Consider the following 24,425-nt stretch of genomic DNA (forward strand, 5'->3'; position numbering starts at 1 on the left):
CACTGAAAGTAATATTACGTAAAAAATAATTATTATAACGTCAGGCCGTGCCTCTACATGTGTAACGTTATTGGGGGGGGGGGGGTTAGATATTTTTAAGAGTTGTCTTCCTTTCGATGTGACGTTTAACATGTGATTTCGAAAGTGGGTCTTGTTTCGCGATGTCATGCAGCGTACTTAATAATGACCAAACAGAAAGAAATCAATTTCATACTCTTGAAAGATTAAAAAACTGGTTGCTTTGCATTCAAGAATGAAATGTCCTTTAGATGTGCAAGCACTGCATGTAGGCCTACATGTGCATGTACAATGTACAATGCACGTCATGCTGTTATCTCACATGAGTACATGTTACCTCAACGTATACATTGAAAACGTTGTGTCTTTGTAAATATTTATGTCTGATATATCAGGATAATAAAACAGTGTGAACGAGATTTAAAATTCTGTACCGACAAATTTTTCTTTCGCAGTAGAACAAATGTAGGCCATTACGCAAGGCAAACAGATCGCCTGACGTCATTCCTTTAGTTGGGAGAATGACTCGGTCACCGGATGTTGCAAAAACTTATTGAGGTTCATTCCATTTTTATAGTTGGGGGTATACAGGTTGCTACTTTCAGAGAATTAAACCACAAAGCACCATATGTCGTCTGCAGACGGAATAATAATATCATCACATTAATACTACATAATTGTCCATCAATTGTGCTGCTCTAAGAAGGAACAATTCCCGAGATAAAATTCGTCGCAGTTATCGTGAATGACCTGTTAGCGGAAGTTGACAGCATGCTCGTGTGACGTCACACGGAAAACAGAAACAAGATGGAAAACTGAATCGTACAGGTGCGTATAAACAGTGTTATCATGATGAATTCTGACCTAATTAACTCCAAGTTCGAAGCTGAGGATGAGGGGAATGGAAACGAGGAAGAGCCTGAAGTTGTCATTCGCACTGGAATTAACTACTTCAAGGAATACGTGGAAGCGAAAGGCCACAACCTGCAGAGCCTTAGGTTGATGCCGCCCATACAAATAGCAGAATACTTGAAAGATTTCTACACCGCGGTTAAATCGCAAGACGTGGAGCCTTTCCCGTCGTCCCTGAAGTATATCAGGACAGGGCTGCACAAGTATTTCATGAAGCACCATAGAATTGACATTGTGAAAGATAGAGACTTCGAGCTCGCTAATAGTGTATTTGATGTGACAGTAAAACAGGTACCTAGGCGATGTCACAGGCTCCGAATAGAATTCGAAGACCTGAAGAAATTGTACATGGGACCTGCATTAGAACTGGACCAACCAGATACGCTGCAGAACAAAGTGTTTTTCGATGTCAATTTGTACATTTGCAATCGTGGAAAAGATTTTCTGAGAGTGATGTCGAAATCTGATTTTGAGGTGGCTACAGACATGGAGGGAAGAAGATACGTTTGGTTAAAGTACAATTCCAAATTTAGTTTCAAAGAACTTATTGGGGGCCTGAGTGAAAATGACTCGGTCATTCATGGAAATCAGATCGGCGAACGCATGTATGAGCGACCAGGTATAAATTTGACTTTATTTACAACTCGTTGGATAAAATCATATACTATGTACAGTTGAACTTCGATATCTTGGACACTGGCGTGCGACCAGTTCTCGCCAAGTACCATTTCTCGCCAGAACAGTACATTTCTCATCTATAAGTTTGTGTAAAATTGATAAAATGACGTCACAATGTACTGGCGAGAAATGGTACTCGGCAAGAACTGGTCGCATGCCAGTATTATCTTCAATACAGTGGATCTGTAAGTCCCAACCACTTATTTTTTAAGTATTTTATTTTTCGAGATCTTGAATGCTCAGATATCTTGAAGGTTTTTTTAATAAACAGTTGCATTTTGTTCGGGATAACAAAGTTTGACTGTACACCATCACAAACGATAAGAGATCCCATATTAATCCAAGCATTTCATAAAAATTGGCAGTCAAAGTTCATTCATTGTTATGAAATGTGGCGATCGTTATTAATATTCATGAAGACCACTTGATGGTAACATAGGCGAACCGTTGAGTTTTGTTGCTGTTAAATTTTACAACACTATTGTCATATGACTAGCGAGAAATCCTGTTTAAAGGCACTTTTATAGGGTCTAGTATCAGTAGTGTGTGTACAGAAAAAAGTTGCAAAGGTCATTCTCTCTCTCTCTCTCTCTCTCTCTCTCTCTCTCTGTCTCTCTCTCTCTCTCTCTCTCTCTCTCTCTCTCTCTCTCTCTCTCTATATATATATATATATATTGTACTGTCATTGACTTGGTTAATGACTTATAGTCAGTTATTACTACTCGTGATGATATGCTCTTTTGTACACTTGGGCAGAGGTAAGTTCTACTTTGTGTATTTGTTTCAAATGAAGTATTTCACTTTCTGAAAAGTGTTTCCTTTGATCCCCTCTTTAAACATGTTTTGAGAGTTTAGTACGAGTGCAGTTCTTATATTGACATCATGAATTGACATGATTGTATATTATTGTATGATGGAACATAGTAGGAAATATAAAAATATTAAAAGTACATTCAAGACTTGCACCATATTTTTTATTTACCACACATTGACAGTAACCCAACCTCCCCCCCCCCCCCCCACCTTTTCAAGGGTTCTGATAACTTTTGGAAGAAAGTCATTAGATATAAATTTCAGGTTCTAATTATTATTTTTTTTTGGGGGGGGGGGGGACAAATTGATACCAATGCCATTCATTCAATGAAGAGTTACATGTAGTTTCACTGAGACTGCCAGTGATACAATGCCAATTTAACGAGGCCGGGTCTAATTTTTTCTGCCCTAGATTTTTTAATGAAATTTTTTACATGAATTTCTACTGATATAATTATTATTATAAGGAAAAAAAATCTGACATTTACCACACCGTTTGCTCAAGGGGCCATCTCAAAGTTTGTTAATCTTTAACATGGGACCCTATGGGATTTTGCCTGAAATGTATCAATTTTGCACGTTTTTTACATTTTTTTAAATTTCTGCCCTAGGGATTTCTTTTTCTGTTCTACATATTAAAGTTATTGCTTAAAGACATCAAATGGTCAAATAAAAAAAACCTTTTACCTCCTCGTTTGATCCAGGGGTCTTATCAAAGTTATTTTTTGTATGCCCAATTTCCCAGTTTGCCAGATAATGGCTATTTTTTATTTGACAAAGACAGAAATGATGATCTTTATAGTATTATTAAAACATTCAGACACATTTAAGTAATAAATAAATATATAACATCGCATATTAAGGGTCATTGATATAAAATACATGGTTTAATACTGTCTTGAAATATAGAAATTAAGCTATATTTAGGCGGGTAAAGAAAACGTGACAGAGGGCTAGGCTTGCTGAACCCTCTTCACATTTCGAACCTAGCCCAAATATAGCTTATACTTCGAGACATTTATGTTTATTCCACAATGTAATATCAATTTTACGCATCAATCGAGCTATTTTCAACAAATTTTGCTGAATATCTGCAGTTGAAACTATTACGCCATGGCGTCAACAAAGCAAAAATATGACGTCACAATACAAATGAAACGCTGCGCGAAAGCGTGCGTACTCGTTCTGTACTCGGCCTCGTTAAATGAATTAAAAACTAATCTTAGCTTTGTGCTAAAACTTTCAGTTTTTGAAGAGAGGAATCGATAGGCTCTATACGGGTAGTTACTTGTTAACTGTGTTCTGTTGGTACCTTCACCAGGTGACCCTAAGTGCCCAGTGGCCTCTTTCCTTCAGTACCTGTCTCATCTCCATCCAATGACCGAGGCGTTCTGGCAGCGACCCAAGCGGAACTTTGTCTCGGCGGACTATGTCTGGTACGACAACACGCCCCTCGGAAACAGCACCATCAGTAAAATCATGACCCGTACCTGTCAGGTAGGTCAAAGTCAAAGTATCTACTAGGTTAAAATTGAATGTCAAGGACACAGTGGATAGGTTATCATACCATTATTACATATGTATTATATGATTGGAGGTCATCATTTTCTCTGTATGTAAAAATGGTTTTAAATTAAGCATTCTATGTACCGGTACACATATATTATATGCATGTGTATCCATAATTGATAATATTATGAGTTTGGCCAATGGGTTTCTTTGTTTAAACAAAACATTTTTCGGGGTGAAAACTTTGTTTGTAAATTGAAACTTAACTACAACTGTGACAGCTAAGAGGGCCATTTCCTGGGTTTACATCTTGAGATTTTTAGCATGGCGAGTGATGAATCTCATCAATGGTTTGTTTAGTGACATGTGTATGATAAGTTCTTCAGTACACTGAATGCTCTTGTACCACCTTTTGTTACCCAGATATTTGATTGAAAGCTTTGGTTAGTAATATAGTAGTGTAGATGGCGAAATGAATGAATTTACAAAAGAAGCATAACATATGTGGAATTTGATTTTGTATTTCTGATCCTATCCTCTTTCACACAGCTATCTACATGTATACCAATATCTTACATGTCATTTACATCCAGTGATTTCATCCTACATATGTAGTTCATTAGTCCCATACAATTGTCTGTTTTTGCACAGTGATGCTTCGTATCTCCCAATAACTTTGGTTACATTATTTAATAAGTTTTATCAGAAAGCGTGTCAGCTTTAAGTTGGGTAATGAGTTACACAGAACGGACAAATCAAAGAACACCCTGTATTTAATTACAAAATAAAAATGAGCATATGAAAGTAAGAAATATAACTAAGTCTAGATCCTCATTTCATTGTGTGTCAGACTATACTGTGTATATGGCATACTACATGTGTATTGGACATGATGCATTGTGTGATGGACATGATGCTAAATTGTGTGATGGACACTGCTAAATTGTGTAATGGGCAATGTGTAATGAGCAATGCTAAATTCTGTAATGGGCAATGGTATATGTGATAATAGTGTGTAATGGACATAAATCATGTAATGGGCAATGCTACATTGTGTAATGGGCAATAATTATACATCATGTGTATTGTAATGGGCAACATTTGGTAAAGTGTATTGTGGACATGATAAAAAAATCATGCAATGAACATTGATGTAATCTGAAAAACTTCAAGAGTAATTTATGTCTTAAGAAAGCCCTGAATAACTCAATAATCTAAAGGGGAAATGTATTACATATCTACACTAGAAAAAAGGTCTCTATTGACAGGACTAGGGGCTTCCTAGTGTGTTATTTAACTTTGTGTTGAGTTACCCATCGATCATTTCTATATTAGGACCTGTGCTGGAGCTGAATTTTCCTTTGTACCCATTCAGACATTTAAATGTAACTAAGAAAACAGCCACAGGCTAAAATGAGTTGTCTACCAATGAAATATATGGATTTAAGATGTTAGTTTAAACATTGCAAAATATCATTAAATACCATACCTTCATGCATATACCTGCATATTGTCATCGGGGAAAATTGTGGATATAATTACGTGTATGCCACTGTAGATATTTACAAATGGTTTTACCTAAGGAAAAGTTTGTGGCTTTGTACAAGTTCATAATCTTGTATAATAGCTTAAAGGAGCATTTAAAATTTCAAAATTCTAATTTCTAAGACTTGTTTGTGGAAGGATATGATGTCAATAGCATATAATAAAATTTCACATGAAGCATATGTAAAGGGCATTTATTTATATTCTATAGATGATAAAAGATCAACATTTTCAATATACATGTATATATCTTATTAAAGCATGTAAAGTAGAAAATGAAAAAAAAAATTTTAGTCTTGTCATTCATCATGTGTATCATTGTCAAGTATTAAGGGAACTTGTATGTGAGCTTACTTACTTTTTCTTTTTAAATACTACTGTAGATTCCTTATTTTGTGCGAGTACTTAATTCCGCAATTCAACAGGTTTGCATCAAATCATGGAAACAAAACATCGCAAACAGAGAATTTTTTATCACAATGTTAAATAGCTTGCATCTGCCCGATAAATAAAAGCGAGGTTTTAAAATCCACGATATTTGCTTCTCACGATTTTACGCAGATATTAATTCCTCACGTTTAATTAGGAATTTACAGTAATTAATTTACATTTTTTGTTGCTTAATTGTTTTTTCATGGTTTACTTAAACAATTATATCAAAATACACTGTAAATGTGATAACAATCCTACTGTCAAGTTCAAATGGCCTTAAAGTGGTAAATACATGAAATAAAGAATTATGATTAATTTCTGTAAAAATGCTTTATAAAAGAATTTGTGTGATGTTCGATTGGGGAGCAATTGATGCTATGATTGCTCGTTCAGTCTAATTGTGTGCCTGTGTTAGCTCCAACAGCATTAAAAATATGTAAGCAACATATCAATATTGTAGTTAAGTTTGATTGTTTACATATTTAAGATCTTTACATTTAAAAATCAATTACATGGATTAAACCATGAAAACATCAAGGGTGGAGAAACCTAAAAAGAAATATAATACTAGATAATGACACCAATTTTTTCATAAAATTAACAGTAATACTTATAACAAGTATATATTTTGAATCATTTCCTTAATTGACTAAATCTTTAGTCAGGATTTCAGTGTTCAATTCATTGAAACCCACTGACTCCCAATATAGTACTGTGTTACAGTGATAGAGCTTAAGGATATTTCCTCAAAATCAATCTAAAGTGCTTGAAAGACTAAGAGTAAGGCTCACGCATGGAGTGAATGATGAGGAAATAACCAACTTGTAGGTAATTACATATGTACAAATTAAAAGATGTCCCTGTGGGGTTAAAATTTGAAGATGACAGGAAATAAAAACTTTCACTTAAACCCTACAGAAATAACCACATGCAATTGCTGATGAAACAATTAAGAAATATTCCAATAAACTTTTAAAAGCTTTTTACATTTTTAACAAGTTTGTCAGCGATTTGGAAAACATTTTAAGATGCATGGTAACTGTGAAATACTGTCTCATTCATAGGCAGTCATTCCATTAGTATGGAAGTTAATAGAATTCGACCTCTACCATTGTCCTTGACCTCTGACCTTCATTTGACCAGATAAAAGTGTAGACTCTGGGTTTAAAACACACAATTATTGTACTTGTATACAGGCAAATTTAAATTGAGAGACAAAATGACAAGCATTAATAAGACTCTGATCCTCTATTGCAGAGTCATAATTTTACATACACCATTCCAATTTAATTTCCATAAGTACCATGCAGACATAACTTTACCTCTGTACTGACAATTTTTGAAATTCAAATATTATTAGACATGCCCAAATCTAGATGGGGTTGGGCTGTGTTAACTGAAGTTTACAGGACCCTTGGATCCCTCCATATTCAGGGTTGTCTCTAAGACCCGGGAGGCGGGGAATTCCCCCGCCCATAATGCCTTAATTACCCGCCTATTATTGCATTTCAACACAATGTAGCTATAAGCAAGACCCCCAGACCCCCATTCTGTTTTTATATTTCTTCCCTCTACTTCAATTTTTAGAGATAACCCTGATATTAGATATGAACTTTTGATGGTTTTTACAAATTTGTAAGAAGATTATATAAAATGACCCCTTCCACCCCCCCCCCCCCACCCCCCCCCCCCCCCCCCCCCTCCATAGCTTAACTCTATTATGTTATACATGCGTTGATATTCTTAGACTGGTAAATATATAGGTAAATAAATAGGTAAATATATTCAATGATTTGGTCTTTGCCAACTACTGTTAGTACATCTATTTTACCATAAGGAATGTTTCATTCGATACACTGTAACCTAAGCTAGGAATTTTGTGCTGCATCTAGCTGTGAATGAAATTGATTAATTACATACTGGTAGAGTAGATGTAATCAATTCACTTTAGAGCTTTCTGTGAAGTTATGGGATTGTTCACAGTAGTATTATTGAATTTTATCAGAAGTATGACAGGTATTGAAGATTGGGCACTTCTGGCAGAAAAAATAGAAATCTATTGGTACTCAGTGGCATGTGATGGCTCATCATGTTTCTGTTTTAAATCGGGAAAGCTAGATACACCTGAGAACATTTCTAAAAAATATTTTTAATTAAAAGTTGTTGTGAACATGGAAGTATATTGGTATTTGAAATTTGTTGTGATTATGTAATTGACTGGTCTAAGTAATCGCTTGCTTTAGATTTCATCTGACTTTTATGCGATATACATGTAAGTATTAACGAAGTACTTAAAGTTTAGAATTACATGGTTGTGAATGGTGTAAAGGTGTATTAAGGTTGTAAGATTAATTCTTACGAATTGTTTAAAATTTATAGATTTGTTGATTTTTTTAAAGATGATTTCTGACTTTTCCACAGATGTCGGGGCTGTTAGATTGTAATTTTTTAAATAGTTTCTTACTTTTCCATAGATATATATCAAGGCTGTTAGATTATGATTTTAAAGATAATATATGACTTTCGCTCAGATGTCGAGGCTGATAGATTGTGATTTTTTAAAGATAATTTCCACAGAATTATACTAGGGCTGTAAGAATGTGAATTTTTTAGGTAATTTCCGACTTTACCACAGATATATACTAGGGCTGTTAGAATGTGAATTTATGAGGTAATTTCCGACTTTACCACAGATGTCAGGGCTGTTTGAGAACTACACAAACCATGCTATCAAGAGTTCTTACATTCCGGTCATTGAGAACATCTGTCTGGAGGCAGTCAGGAAGGCCCAGATTGAGGCTGGGAGGAACTCCCCACTCCTCCACCAGCGCAGACAGGTTTCCCGCACTGACTCCGGGATCGGAGAGGGGTCAGTGTGCTCTGATGTCAAGGACAACCACCCAGATGACCTTGACGACCCCAAAGATGGTGAGATTCTGTTTTTTTCTTTTTTTAATGTGCATATATTTTTAATTACTGCAGTAAAACACAATTTCATTTGATAGTTATGCATGTAATTTATGCTTGATAAGATTAGTTGATATGAAATCAAATATGTCAGTAAAGCAAGGTAAGAGTCAATTTGTTTTAAGTGAGTTTGCTATAACAGTCCTTGTTTTACTGTACATACAATAAAATGTAAGGAAATTGTTGCATAAAGTTTCTAAAAATTAGAAAAATATGTCTTCAAGTATCTATACAGCAAAATGTGCCACATACATTAAACATATGTGAAACGTATGTGGCACAATTAGCTGTATATTTTGGGGTTTTTTTGGTGTCAACTAGGATTGCGTCAGGCCAAAATGAAAGTCCTTGATGTGGTTCACAGTTTGGAGGTCAAGGACATTCGTACCTTTGTGGAGTGGCTGAAGACATTCCGCGTAGAGTACGATGGTGGAGGTAAGAATTGTGATTGGTTGTCACAGGTTTTGTGAGAATTATGGTTGGTTGTCATGGGCTCTGTGAGAATAATGATTTGTTGTGAGAATTATGATTGGTTGTCACAGGTTCTGAGAGAATTCTGATTGGTTGTTACAGGTTCTGTGAGAATAATGATTGGTTGTCACAGGCTCTGGAAAAATAATGATTGGTTGACAAAAGTTCTGTGAGAATTGTGATTGGTTGACAATTAAAGGCTCTGTGAGAATTGTGATTGGTTGACAAAGTCTCTGGGAGAATTGTGATTGGTTGACAAAGTCTCTGGGAGAATTGTGATTGGTCTCTTGTTGGTGTCACCAGCCTCTCCTCATTTATTGTGATACAATTTATTGATGACAGTGTAGACAATAAATGATGCACATGTATTTATAATCAATTGGAATTATTATATTGATGTTGAGTAAATAAATAAATATGTACAATGTATATACAATTATACAAGTAGTTATATATAGTTATTCAAGGCTATTTATTGACACATAGGTTATATACCAGTGTAATATAAACATAATGCATTTAAAGCTTGACTGTCAACAGAAAAATTATATTTTTATTAATTTGATAACTATGATTATTCTGAAATTCATGTTTTTATTTCGTACTTACTCTTATATTAATGAAATTTTATATTTCTTTATTATTTTATGCGTGAAAGATTAAACAATTCAGCGATAATTTTTTTGTGTTGATAATAGGACGTAAATATTTGGTGAAAAGTTACTTTGTGTGATGTATTATCTCTGTAGGTCTACTGTTAATAGTGTTTCATTACCTTTCATTACATTATATTTACACTACATTACATTTGTTTACATTATATCTTTCTAGGCCTAGTGGTAATGTGCAGTCCCGTGGATCAATCCAATGGTGAGGCTAGGGGGGACATCAAACCAAAGATAGACCTAGGACTGATGAATGGGGACAAGATGAGGGAATACTCCCCCACCCCACCCCCCAAAAACAAGTCTGGGTCCCCAGCCCCGGTGGTCCACAAAAACATAGATCCCCTGTCTCGGTTTGTCCATCAGGACAGCAGGGAGAGGATGTTGGAGGACAGGGCGGGGGACCTAGGGGTGGCGGTCAAACAGGTGGAGTTTGAGAGTGTGAACCACACACACTGCTCCTCCGATGCCATTGCTCCCTTGAAGATCACAGTGCCTGACGAGAGTTCCATCTTGTTGTCTGGGGTGATGGACAATGTGCAGGTCCTTGTACACAGCAAGGATGCTCCCTCGGTCATTCCAGAACCTCTTAAGTCCAGGATTTTCTACTCCCAGCATGAAAAAGATGTGGCTGTGTTGTCTGTTCTCAGTAACAAAAGCAGCACCATGAAATTGGCAACTCAGCAGCCTTCGTCCGCAACAGAGAAACCAGAGGTGTCCTCAAAGTTGCTGCAGGATAAACACAAACCGGTCAAAAAGAGAAGCCTAACGGACCTGAATGCGGGAATTCCACGAGAGGAGTACGAGATTCCACCGAGAAAACAGCCAGCCTTGAGCACCATTCCACCATTGCTGAAGAACGACCTAATTCCCAAGTTCCAGCATACCTCTGAGTTTAAGCCTACATCCATTTACAACGTCCCAATGATCAGTCACTCCCCGCTGTACGACCGCATCCCACGCACCAGAAACATGCCGTTTGGACCAGTCCATCGCAGTCACAGCAGTCCTCTCATTACGTTCGCTAACAGTATGGCCTCCTCGGTGCTGCGTAGTACAGAGGAAGGCAGGGAGGGTGGACAGGCATCCAACAAGTGATGACCGACCTCCAGGAGACAGAACCTCAAGGTCATGTTTCTAAAGGTTGCTTCAAGTGGTCAGAAGTATTAGTAGGTCATGTGCAGTAGAAAGAAATGTTTGTAGGTCATGTGCAGTAGAAAGAAATGTTTGTAGGTCATGTGCAGTAGAATGAAAATGTTTGTAGGTCATGTGCAGTAGAATGAAATGTTTGTAGGTCATGTGCAGTAGAAAGAAGCAGCAGCTGTGATTATAAGCTCTCTTAGCCGGTGAAACAACATTGATGGAAGCGTAGAAATCAAAGTATTAGTGCTGTTTATGTGTTGTCTCTCAGAAGAAGTGGTGCCAAACGTGTCTGTTAAGGGACTGGTGTACATAGGAACCTATTCCAAATTGTTATTGTTTTTTGTTAGTGTAGTTATGTAAGAGTTACGCTGTAGCGTTATTGTTGCCCTGGTTTGGATCAGATGTGGCCCTGCTCACGCACTCCGATATTTTGAGAGCTGCTGGAGTCTATGCTTGTGCATCCACGGTTCAGATCCAACATCAGATAAACGATTTGTAATGATATAAAAAAATGATTTGTTAGAAAGTATTATTATAAATAATATTACCATAATTGTTATGAAGTGTAACATGTTTTATGTAACAATTTTTTTTGTATTTTTTATAACCTTAGTAAAGATGTCTACTTGTGTACTTGCATCCAGTTTGAAACACAACAACATAGTTATGTTATAAGATTGGTATTTCCGTGTAAAAAAGAGAAATGTGTCTGACATGGTTGTTGCAGGCTGTGATAGGGGTCATTGAATAAAGGTCAGGATTGGCCGGACCAGGCTTTGCATGTCATGCGTGACGTCTGAGCAAAGTTCAGCCATGAGTGGACCAAGGCCAGTGATGTCATGCATGACTGGTAACTGGTCATGCATCACAGATTATGTGAATTGATGATAACTGTTTTTGAATTAAATGATTTGCTGATAAGCATATTGATGATTTAAGATAAACTGATTTAAGTCCAATGTACAGAATATACACTTGTTACAAACCATAGTGAAAAAAAATTGTTTTAGCCTTTTTTTAACATTTATAGCTAATTTAAAAAAAACATCAAACCAATCTTTTGAAGATTTTTAAAATTAAAGTCTTTTGAAACTGTTTTCTAAATTTTTGGTAATTTATTTCAATTTTTGATATCAATATTGGTTTTTATATTAAATTTAAATGTGTCATGCATTATAGGACATTATATACGTATATACAACTGATGAAAACATAACCACTTATTTGCTTGATCAACAGATTAACAACTTTATATGACATTCCATACATCTTGTTTATGTAAATAATTCACAGATGTTCTTGATTTTCTTGTTGTAACTGTGGTATTTGTTAATAAGTATGCATACCTAACAAATCCGGTGAAAATGTGTTCACTATAATCGCAAAAAAGGAAGGGGACTCAAACAGGTTGGGGCCATTCATCCAAATAGGATATAATGTCCAAAGTTGGAAATTAAATTACAGTGCAAAAAATAAAAAAAATGATTTTGCAAAAAATATTGTAAATCTGCATTAAAGTACATAAAATTAACCAGCTTTTGATAAGCAGGTACAGGTAACTCTACAGGTTGGGAGATCTATCAGGTACGTGTAGTATATCCAAAATTTCTTAGGGATCAATCTAAAGAGTTTCAGAAAAACCTGTTTACCAAAAGTCGTTGTATTTAATGTATGTTTGTGCAGATTTATGACAAAAATTACTAATATTCTTTGATATCCCATTGTTTGCACTGTAAATATACATCCCATTTTGGATATTATATCCCCATCCAGCTATTATATCAAAATCCTTTTTGGGCAATTGGTCTCAACCTGTTAAAAGATCTATAGTCAGTTAAATGTAAGATAATTCAGAAAACTAATTTTGCTGAATTGATAAGTATTAAAGCAAATCCATCTAGGAACATGATTGGAGTAACATGTATGTACTAAAATTTGTTTTATTTCATGTTTTTGTCGGCTAAAGATATGATATTTTGTATGCATTGACAGATGTTTAGAGGAGTTGAGAAAGAATATGATGAATATTTTTAACTTCCCTTTGAGTTATGAACATGTAAAATAACTGGTAATACTGTTACTAGTAAAATGACTGTCATGTATTGGTTTTCTTTATTAGGTTTTCAGATAAATGAAATTGGTTTTCAATTGGCGGATCAAAAAAAATTCAGTGGGGGTGGGGGAGGGTTTAAGGATAATTTTGTTTTTCATGGAGGTCCGGGCCTGTTTTTGGGTATCTTACTGTGTTAATTTCGTAATTTGAATTTTCAGGAGGGGGTCCACACCCCTAACACCCCACCCCCAGATCTGCGTATATTGTCTTCAGTGACACCCCAAAATGGGCATCTTCGTTTCCAGTTTCAGTCTGACAATAAATTTCCATCTGCCAAAAAGCACTTGGCTGTAAACGAGACTTCATGTAAATATGTTTTTTTTTGTTTTTGCACAGGTAATAAGTTCATTCCCATTTCAGTATGGACCAAAGATAATACGATAATTTAGTATGAAAATAGGTTTAGTAACGCACCAAAGGTTGGGATGTTTTTCACGGGGTTATTGGTATGTATTCCATTCACAGCCAAAGTTTTACAAATGTTCACCAAAGAATTAAGTACACGTACTATTGGTATTCAATTGGGTTTCCTCGGATGTGTTGTGTAAGGCCAATCTGGTTTCCTCGGATGTCACAGTAACGATTGAGATATAGCGCATCTTACCTCTGAGAAACTTCATTCTTTTATCTTTGACTTTAACGAAATGTCACGCAACATCACGTATTAAGCTTTATTAGTAATTTAGATTGATATAATTATTTAAAGATGGACTTTTCATTGGAATAGAGCCAAAAGATTGTTAATTTAAGTTCATGCTGTGTGAAGCAAATCTGAGGTGGTAAATTAGATTTTTGGTCGTAGTAGAGCTCTAGTTTTGAAACCATCTCCAGTTTTTGTTAATAAAGAAATTGGAAAATTTTAAGAACTAATGTTAAGTAATGAAGTTTGATGTTAAGTAATGCAGTCTGATGTTAAGTAATGCAGTTTGATGTTAAGTAATGCAGTCTGATGTTAAGTAATGCAGTCTGATGTTAAGTAATGCAGTCTGATGTTAAGTAATGCAGTCTGATGTTAAGTAATGCAGTCTGATGTTAAGTAATGCAGACTGATGTTAAGTAATGCAGTCTGATGTTAAGTAATGCAGACTGATGTTAAGTAATGCAGTCTGATGTTAAGTAATGCAGTCTGATGTTAAGTAATGCAGACTGATGTTAAGTAATGCAGTCTGATGTTAAGTAATGCAGTCTGATGTTAAGTAATGCAGTCTGATGTTAAGTAATGCAGTCTGATGTTAAGTAATGCAGACTGATGTTAAGTAATGCAGTCTGATGTTAAGTAATGCAGTCTGATGTTAAGTAATGCAGTCTGATGTTAAGTAATGCAGTCTGATGTTCTGTCGTTTTTATTGTGATATATCTGTTTTTGACGGTGTTTTAAATATTACTGTTTTATGATGTTAAGATATCACTGTTGACGATATCAGTGTTAGGCCTTGAAATGTCTCATTGAGAATTATAGCTGTAACGTGTATATCCTTATAATCACAGCGTAACCTGAGCTTAGGTGCCTATCTTACTTTTTACAGGCCAAATCGACATGTTACATCACGTGATTGCGACCTTTGAGGTTGATTTTTATATTGTCACGTGTTTTGTTATGACGTTTTTTCTTGCTTTTTGTAAATATCGTCTCGTTGTTTTATAAGTATTTATCGTTTATTAAAAGACATCTAAAGTGTGAAATATTGTTTGTTTTTAATTTTAAGAGAGGGGCATGGAGCGACTCACTGGACCGACATTGTTCAATCCAGTCGCTACCTCTCGGACCTTTCCTGCAGACTTGGAAATATAACCGAGAAGTGTCGGTAAGGTCCGATAAGGTGCGATTGTACATAATTTGTCTTATTCATCCGGACGATTTACTAGCGTACACTTAGACTAGATTACGTCTGCTATACTGGTTGGGCTATACGATGGTCCTGTCGGTTAGAAATCTCGCCCTTTGTGAAAGACCATGGGTTCGTTCCTCGGACGTGACAAAATAGAGTATGGGGGAAAGGACATACTCCGACACAGCAATTTTTCCTTTGGAAAGCGCCTTAAATTGGAATATAAAGTTGATCTTTGGGGTGAATCGTTAAATCCAGAAATCTTGAACTAGACCTAAATGGAGAAAACCTCTCTGCGAGATTATGTAATTCATTTAGCCTTTTACTGGTATCTGTTCTTCAAATCGAAACATATTATCTCAAGAGGACGTAAAACAAACAACCGTACACAGACGTCTTGGCAATACTGCCACTGTCCGATGTAAGAATTATGTTAGTAATGCCACTGAATTCCTGACTCCATGTCGTTGTGTTCGACGCCGGATTTAGAAAATGTTCCACTTTGTTTCGAAGTAATGACCGTTACTGGGATTATTTTTGACTTGATGCCTTAAGTCAGTAATGGCCTGCCCCATGCGACACCCCCCACATACACACACGCACAATGGACAAAACGCTCTACTGAATGATCTATAACAGCGGTCCATCTGGACACAGGCGCCTGGTGATATAAATTATCATCTTTTTATAGTACAATTATTCCCTAAACTATAACAAAATAATTTGTAAGAATTATAGTGGTTATAGTGGAGGGAATAATCTTATTATATGAAGTCAGTCGCTCGTGTATCCCGAGTGAGATTTATTATTAGAACCGTATTGTGGTATTAAACGTCCAACACATGCAGTTAAGTGTAGTAAAATGTGCATCAAGAACACATAAATATATAGCATAGAATTATGATAATTTTCCCCTGAATCGCATATCTTATATTCTAACAGTAAAAAAGAAACCGTTTATAAAAAACTCCGAACTTCATGATTGCTGATATTCATCAATCCAGAAATCTTATAATGTGTATATGCTGTACATCCAACAATTGTCTAGTAGTATATTTTTGTTGACTTACACTTGACCTCACATGCGAGTAAATATAACACTTGATTTTTTTTATACTTAAAAAAATCTTTATATATTATTTATTATCTTTGTCATTCAAAAAAATACAGCCTCCCTCATTATGTTTGGCTATGATTTCAACAGACATAAATAAACTACATTTATTTATAAAAAAAACAATGGCGAGGTATACCTCGCTTGGTGGGACAAAATTTGATATGTTTATTTCAACAAATCACCGAAACGTAATACAAGAACAGTAATTATTAGGAATTATTTCTCGATCAATACAATGATTCAGCAACCGTCCCATTACAGTCATACATGTACAATTTTGACCTTGGCCTTACGAATCGATGAAAACTCTAAGACTTCCTCTCTAGGGGGTATAACTACCGGTAATCGTTTTGACCTCATAAAACGCAATCATCGCAGTTCGCTATATGACATCATAAAGCGCAATAATAGATCAATTTTTGATATATAAACAAGCATGGTTCATAAAACTAAGTAGTTTGGAACAAAAAGTACGCATTGTCTGCAGATTAAGAAAAGCACTGTTGTAAGTAAGTGCCTCAAAACAGAGTAAGCATTAAGGTGTAACCTGTTCACTGCCGCAGACTGACAACCATATAGCTCAGAATGCAGTGTCAATATCCTATGCAGAGTTGTCGAACGTCACTCTTGAAAGTAGAGAGCGCATGGTAAAATGCACGCAGAGTACGAAACTCTACGTACCCCACCCTGATAAGTTAACCAAAGACTAACAAAGAAGCACGAATTTCAATATAGGTACACTAAAGTAGTACTTTAACCTGTTTCATTGACAATATTCAGTAGTCTTTTGAAAAGTACAGTTGATCACCACGTCACGTCTTGATACAAGAAATGAGGGCATCCATACAGAGATAGAACTCTGGTCAATAACGCACGTCTGAGTAACACCATCCCCTCCCCGGGGGTCTGCTCTTGGGACGCCAGCCGTTCGAACACTCGCACTTTGTTCGAAACGTCGCTCTTGTTCTGATACATCGCAGCTAGATGGCCCTCGGACTTCGTGCTCGGGTAAGTCTGTTTCGCCTTGCTGTACAGCGCTGTCGGGGCGCCACCTACCGTGTGGGCTCTGACGGGCGATTCGTAGTCGTGGGACGCCTCGTCAGCCTCGTTTCCGTATAAATGGAGCTGGTCGTACATGTCAGGTTGGAAAGATTCACCTAAAAAGAATAAGGGTTTGGTAAAAGGTTTGTACTAAATACAGCAACAATGGTTAAATGGTTAAAGTTGTGCTGACGCGCCCTTTTTATTAAAAAAAAGTTATATATAGCTACATGTACATGTACTTGTGCGCAATATCAGTCAATTTGAACGTGAAAGGAAATGCAGCTATGGGAATCGCATTTATTTCTCCATTTGATATAACTTATTTCAATTTGATCACTTAATGTATAACATTTAGGTTTTATGCAATTCATGATTATCTTTGTAAGTCAGTTAATGTTTAACATTAGAATACACAGTACCTTTAGCGGCCTTGTTCTCGAGGTAGTAGAGATCGTTATGGAAGGCGCCCCCTGTCGGCATGTCGGGGTCTATATTGGGCTCGTTGATGGACTGACCGCGGTAAACCTCGCGCTGTATTATGGCCTCCTTGTCCCTGCTCCTGTTGTAAAACAAAAAAAGTTAATCAAATTTTATTACCAGGATGTTGATATCAAAAGTTGTTAAAAAGAGATCGCTCTTTCCTGTCATTTCTTAACACAATACAAAAGTTTGCAATGATTACAATGATTACAATGATACCAACGGTCATTAGTTTAAGAAAAGTTTTAATTTAATCATATACAGTAGATACCCACATGTACATGTACACTGCATTCCAGTATATAGAAATTACATTCTAAATAATGAGCAAATCCGTTCGATATTGGAAGTTTTTAAACAACGTTTTTGATTATAATTATACTGTTTTACATGTATTGCATGTATATTATCTTACAGATTTGCCAGCCTTATATAAGATATCAAGACAATATTATGAACGTTACTAATGTCATAGGAATTGTCTTTCTTCGTCAAAGAAGTCACCAAACAAACGAGAGATAACTCTAACTACTATAGGGTGAGCGGTTGCTGTATAAATAATTGTGTTCGTGTAGAGTGGCATGCCGTTTTAATACCCAATCTTAATTGTAATTCCCGTTATTTTTGCGGAAACAAATTGTTGTTTTAAATCAGTTTCAATACCCTTCTACCAGATACTTAAATAACATTTATTTAATATGTCTATGCATGCTTTTTATATATGGATCCAGTGGAAAAAAAATAAAAATCTAGTAGCCTACTTTTAGTAGACTTTTCAATGGATCTATGTACAGGAGTGACATATAAATCGGCAATGCATTTTTTCACCCCATTTCGTCAGCTTTAAATTAAGTTGTAAATTTATATGCAAGCAAAAGAATGTTCGTTGGGTCGACAGAAGAAAATGTTTGTCATCTATATGCAACACATTTCTGCAATGCCGACAAACGTTATTATATTTTATAGTGATAAATCACATATAATTACCCTACCTGGTAAAAAATAGGGATGGAACCAACCATATAAGAATCGTTTAATCACATATACAATTGTAGCTATAAATTTGTTCTATTCCCCACTCTCATTGCACTTTATATGCCCATGCAATGTGACTGTATAGTTAACACCGAGATTTCTTACTTATTTCTGCGGATCCCTAACATGACGGCTACCAATGCGGCGGCCATGACAGCTAGCACCGCCAGCACCACTCCTATGAGGGCGCCGTCTGACAGCACGCCGGCGACATCACCCTCCTCCAGAGCGCCCTCTATCGGCCCTACCACGTCCCCAGGAGTTGTAGAAGGGGGCTCAATTGTAGAAGTTACCGTTGTGACTGAAATGTGGGTAAAATAGACAGTTATTTTTTATACAGAGAATCCTGTATCATCTTGAAAAAAAAGAACAAAAAACAAGGTTTGGTGTCATGTTTCATATTCGTCTTTATAAATACTATAAAAAGACCAAATGATAATGGTGTAACGATTTTAAAAGGTTTATACACGTAAAATGAATACCTTATTATAATATCATAATAAGTACAATATTATCATACCCCTTGTAATTTCTGGTCATTTATTTAAAATATTTAAAATATACATATAAAGTATATGAAATAATATATATTATATTATTGTCAATATTGTACGACACAAAATCTTGTATATATGACTTTGACCTTGTATGTCGGAAAGGATTTATAAAGGCAATGCCTGCTATCCAGCCCGTTGATGGGATATAATGTAATGCATTAAAATATTTAAAATATACATATAAAGTATATGAAATAATATATATTATATTATTGTCAATATTGTACGACACAAAATCTTGTATATATGACTTTGACCTTGTCGGAAAGGATTTATATAGGCAATGCCTGCTATCCAACCCGTTGATGGGATATAATGTTATTGTTTTTTTTTTAAAAATACACGTAAAATCAATAAACGTTTGTTTCTCTCTCCTTTGAATTTAGATATTTTTAAGCATTTCATACAGACTAATGACATAAATTGCAGGAAAAAAAACCCATCGCATATATAACGCAGCCGTCGGCTGAGATGTTGGAAATGAGCTATCTTAAAGCATTAGGAATTAGGTTGACCTTTGCTTGACCTATACCTGCTACACAGACATCGTCCTCCAGCTGGAACCCCGGACAGCAGTACCTCTGTATGGAGTACTGGAGGCGGATCTTAATCACCTTCTTCAGAGAATACACACTGGAACAAAACAAAATGGGCCAGGTATCATAACCAATGGTGGTTTCCTGCAATATGTTTTATGCATGCAGATGTATAATATGTTTGACCAAAATCTGCATTCAACTTCGCATTGGACGCATGTTCAACCAAAAGTACTAGTACTAAGTAACCGATTACTTTCACTTCACTGTCTGACGCCAAACTTTCAATACTACAGTAACTTCCATATTTGGAAGTCTGGCTCTTCCTTCTATTTAACTTACTGATCGGTAATAAAGATATCTTACTTGCTACCACCTTGTACTAGAAAATCATGTGAACTTCAATAAATTTGGTAATAATCAAATAAAATGCGTTGTTTGTATAAACATGAAAATACATTATCCTCTGAAGAGGGCTTTGATTGCTTGGTGTTTTTCCCTTCTTCTAAAATTATTGTAACCCTTTTACCAAGAAGAACCGATAAACAAAATATTTTAAACAGTTTTATGATTATGCTTCATACGCTGTTGTATTGACGATGCGTCTTTCATAATTCTTCAGTATACTTACGTTTTGCAAACACCGGGAGAGGAACATTTTCTTTCTGATATTATTTTTGTTGTTAGGTAGGTGACCTTGTGTCTGAAAAAAGAGCACGATACTTTTGAAGAAATCAAACCCAGATTATTTTCAATAATCAATGTGTTTAAGATAGCAGCAAAGTTGATTTTAATTCATGGTTTAACAGTTGTTAAAAATAAAGACAATCAATGTACTGAAGAACTGACGGGAGTTGATTTTGTCGATGTTTATTTATTTTAAGATCAATAATATGTTATTTTGCATGACAAGTACATGTAGTTTCTAATTTGTATTTGAATTACGCACATTTTTATAATATGAATTTTTGGACTTTCTCGACAAGAATGTCGAGAAACCCCATGCATATGAATCATGTTAAATAATATTTAAAGATAAAAAATTAATTCAATCAAACTATGTATCTGTAATAGAAATATTTTTCGAAAATTGTATGGATCCAAGCAATATTGAACTCTAGTCTCGTTCAACCAAACGCTCGGCTGACACCGTAAATCTCCGACAAGCAAGAGAGACTCTCTGCTTGTCGGAGATTTACGGAGACAGCCGAGCGTCGAGTTGAACGAGACTATATTGAACTCTGGCGTAGGAATACATACGAGTACAAAAAATATCTAAATTGTTCGTACCATTTAAAATCTGACTATTTTCAAGGTATTTATAAATAAGTTTCCTTGAAAAACAATTTAATGCTTTAGCATACATTACACCGAATTTATCAATTATTTTCAAGAACTAAGTCTTGTCAGCAGCGATGATTTGTGCTGAGGTCCAAACACTGTTTCACTTTCGATTTGTCTGAGTAACTGCATAGGAGAGTTGATTAAAATCAACTCCCAAAAACCATGAAAAAGAAGAAGAAGAGAGGAAGATGTCGATTATGATGATGATACATGTTGAAGAAGAGGAATATGTAGACATGATGATGATTACGAATTTGCCGATGATGAAGAATTTAATGATGATGAAGATTTTGATGAACAAATTGATGAAGAACTTAATGATGATGATGACGATAATTTGAGTTTGCTCTAAGATATTCACCCCACGAGGCGTGTACAGACATTATCCCCTGTCTGAGATAAGCATATTGTCGTCATACCAAGAAGAAGAATCATAATAAACCACCGGTCCCCCATTATGTACCCTGCAACAAAGAAAAAGGTTTATTTGCCATAAATAAATCAGTGGTAATATTCATCAAACGAAGTAAATTCGGTAAACTAATTCTTTGATTATCATTATAGGGGCATATCTAAAGTTCAATATCTTACGCTGTTTGATAAACTGTCTATAGGATTCTTTGGTGAACTCTTTTGAATTAGATTTTTAAACAAACTAACGCACACGGTATTCAATAGGAATTTTTCTTCATGTCATAAAAAATAAACAAACTTTTCCTTTAATTTCATAAACAGCTTAATTTGAAAGTTTAATGTACTCAATATAAATCTATTTACTTAAAAACATTTAAAATAGAAACGTTTGTAGCGCCAAATCCAAACTGTATGACACAGAAAACTAACGTCAATTACTAGTATAGTGCATGTACCACTCTAGTGGAACACTATCGCCCATTCACTAGTTACAGTGATAGTAACATACCATGCATACTGGTTTAAGGGTGTTATACCATTCAAGTAATCGGATGAGAGAAATAGAATGCACCCTCTATTCCAAATAAACTCTTTTATTTAAACAAAAATAGTTTTTAAATGATAATGCAACATTTCCCGTAATTAAGCACAGGAACTAGTCAGAGAGTCTCATAGTTGATTCACGTACTAAATAAAATTAATCTTATACTGAAAGAAATACTATGTTGTGGAAAGAGTTGGCAGATAATTTTCTAAACGTATTTCTGTAATGAAGCACTACATGTAATTAATTAAATGACACGACACAACAAAAATATCACAGAACTGATTGAATTGCTGAATGAAATACTCAAGGGAGTACTGAGCTGGAGAAAGAGTTGATAGCACCATGTCCTAGATGTTCCACTCGAGTACATTCAGTCCCTGTTACAACAGACACCTATCAATGATCTAGTCCTCCAATGACAGTTCAGATCGTTGAGTGTGTATATATATATATAATGGTAATAATATATATATATATATATATATATACTACAGTTCCTGCACAAGAGCTAGACACTTACCGGTGCTACAGACTTCGAATAGCAGTAATTATGACGTGTTCGCCCAGACTTTGCCCCTATAAGTTCCGTGAGTTTTAATGTGTTTTCATTTCCTTTTATCCAATCAATTAAAATTTTATGTCGATGTTAAGGACATGCAGGGGTTATTCTTTATTTCCATTCATATAATATATACAATATTTACCAATTTTTGTTGTTTTATTTTACGCTTAATCGTCTGTCCCAAACAAGCAAAAAGAAAAAAAAAACAGTATGTGTAACAAAGTTTAAAACCCATTTCGGTAAATATTATCGCATTTTGTGTATACATATTTAAAAAAACATACTAGAGAAATAAGTATAAATTGTATTATAGAGCTGATACTCAAAAATCCAAACTGGCATTGAAATTAAGAGATACTGAAGTTACAAGTACTATTTATTGATTCGTATAATTCTTTTCTAAAAAAAAACAATAATATATAACTGTACAGTTGACATAGTGTTAAACTGATTGCAAAATATAAAGATTATATTATAACATTGAATAAAAATTAAACCAATGATGAATTATATTTATATTCTTTACACAGCTTGATTCCATTCATAACGACAAATATGGTTTTTTTAAAATTTGATTTTATCATCATAAACACATTCTATAATCATATGACAGAATTTTCTTTTTCACTATTTAAAAAAAACATTTCATTAAAAACTTGCATGATGTATAGAAAAAAGCCCATGAAAGACGTACGTATTAGTTGTTTGAAATCAGACCGCTGTCATAATTTTAAAATGTCCAAAATTTTATTTACATTTGTATAATAATAATATACGTGTGCGTATTTCATAAGACTGTATACGGCTCAGTGTTACCGTATCCTTCAGTCCAGAACACAATAAGCAGTATTGTTAGGATACCAAAATATCAGAATCTGAAAACATTGTATCAATGGGTTAAAACTAGAATGATAGGAAAGTCTGAATAGTACAGGAAAGTACGGATAGTCAGAACGTTTGAAATAAAATTAGGGAATATACTTACAGTGCTCGTCGATTCAGTTGTGTTGATTATGAGTGAGCAATCGGATCGACCCTGGGTTTCCGGTTACGCTTCAGTGGTGGTCATTCAAAATGACACACCGGAAGTTGCATGTGGAGAGTTGGAAGTGAATCATTTGAATGTTTAGATTTTTGTCAAACAAAAGTACTTTGCGATTGCGACTTCTAGTTTTTATTTCCAGAGCTTGATATTTTTGCTCATCGGAAAGACCCAAGAGCTGGATTAAATCTTCATGAAATTTAAACTTTATGATAAAAATGAACGACATCTGCTATTTTGCGGTCATAACCACTTTGTCTCTGAACATTTGTATCCACTCAAACCCTCTTAAAAATGCAATGTACTTCCGGTCCGTGACTGCGAAGCAACTTTGTAAATAATATTTTTTAATTGTCCATGTATTTCAAAAAGTACTAATGTAAGCACCGTTCTAAAAATAAAATCTTACTATAATTTAGCTTAAGCCTCGTCAAAAATTAAGTTTCTTGTTACCGCAAAAACATAGTTCACAAAAGCTTATTTGTAGGTTTGAATAATAAAAGTTTCGGTTTAACGAAACGAGAAAAATTAAAATGCATATGTAGGCGAATCTTGTGTTATCGTCATACAGTGAGGTAAGTCACTGAGACCTTGTTAGTAAATTAGGACACACGGATATATCTAGGTAACCAACTGTAACTCTTCCTTGTTG

General features: G+C 35.1%; 1 protein-coding gene and 1 pseudogene across 7 annotated transcripts; one reads left to right on the plus strand and one right to left on the minus strand.

Annotated features, from left to right (window-relative positions):
* The first annotated feature begins 623 nt into the window (after window positions 1-623).
* On the plus strand, window positions 624-13,255 carry LOC128183078 (uncharacterized). 7 transcript variants are annotated; one of them, XR_008243535.1, is made up of 7 exons: window positions 624-1,549; window positions 3,743-3,918; window positions 8,601-8,835; window positions 9,196-9,309; window positions 10,177-11,183; window positions 11,214-11,274; window positions 11,305-13,255. XR_008243535.1 is itself a non-coding variant. In XM_052851934.1 (5 exons), exons 1-5 carry the CDS (start codon window positions 868-870, stop codon window positions 11,106-11,108), a joined length of 2,139 nt encoding a protein of 712 aa, XP_052707894.1. In that variant the 5' UTR covers window positions 624-867; the 3' UTR covers window positions 11,109-13,255. The 7 variants fall into 7 exon arrangements, 1 of the variants encoding a protein (XP_052707894.1); XR_008243533.1 differs by having other exon boundaries at window positions 10,177-11,274; XR_008243531.1 differs by having other exon boundaries at window positions 10,177-11,243; window positions 11,275-13,255.
* A 2,615-nt stretch (window positions 13,256-15,870) lies between these two features.
* On the minus strand, window positions 15,871-23,819 carry LOC128183084 (uncharacterized; annotated as a pseudogene).
* Between the last annotated feature and the right edge of the window lie 606 nt (window positions 23,820-24,425).

The sequence above is a fragment of the Crassostrea angulata genome, chromosome 5, assembly GCF_025612915.1.
Source record: "Crassostrea angulata isolate pt1a10 chromosome 5, ASM2561291v2, whole genome shotgun sequence".
Taxonomy (NCBI): Eukaryota; Metazoa; Mollusca; class Bivalvia; order Ostreida; family Ostreidae; genus Magallana; species Magallana angulata.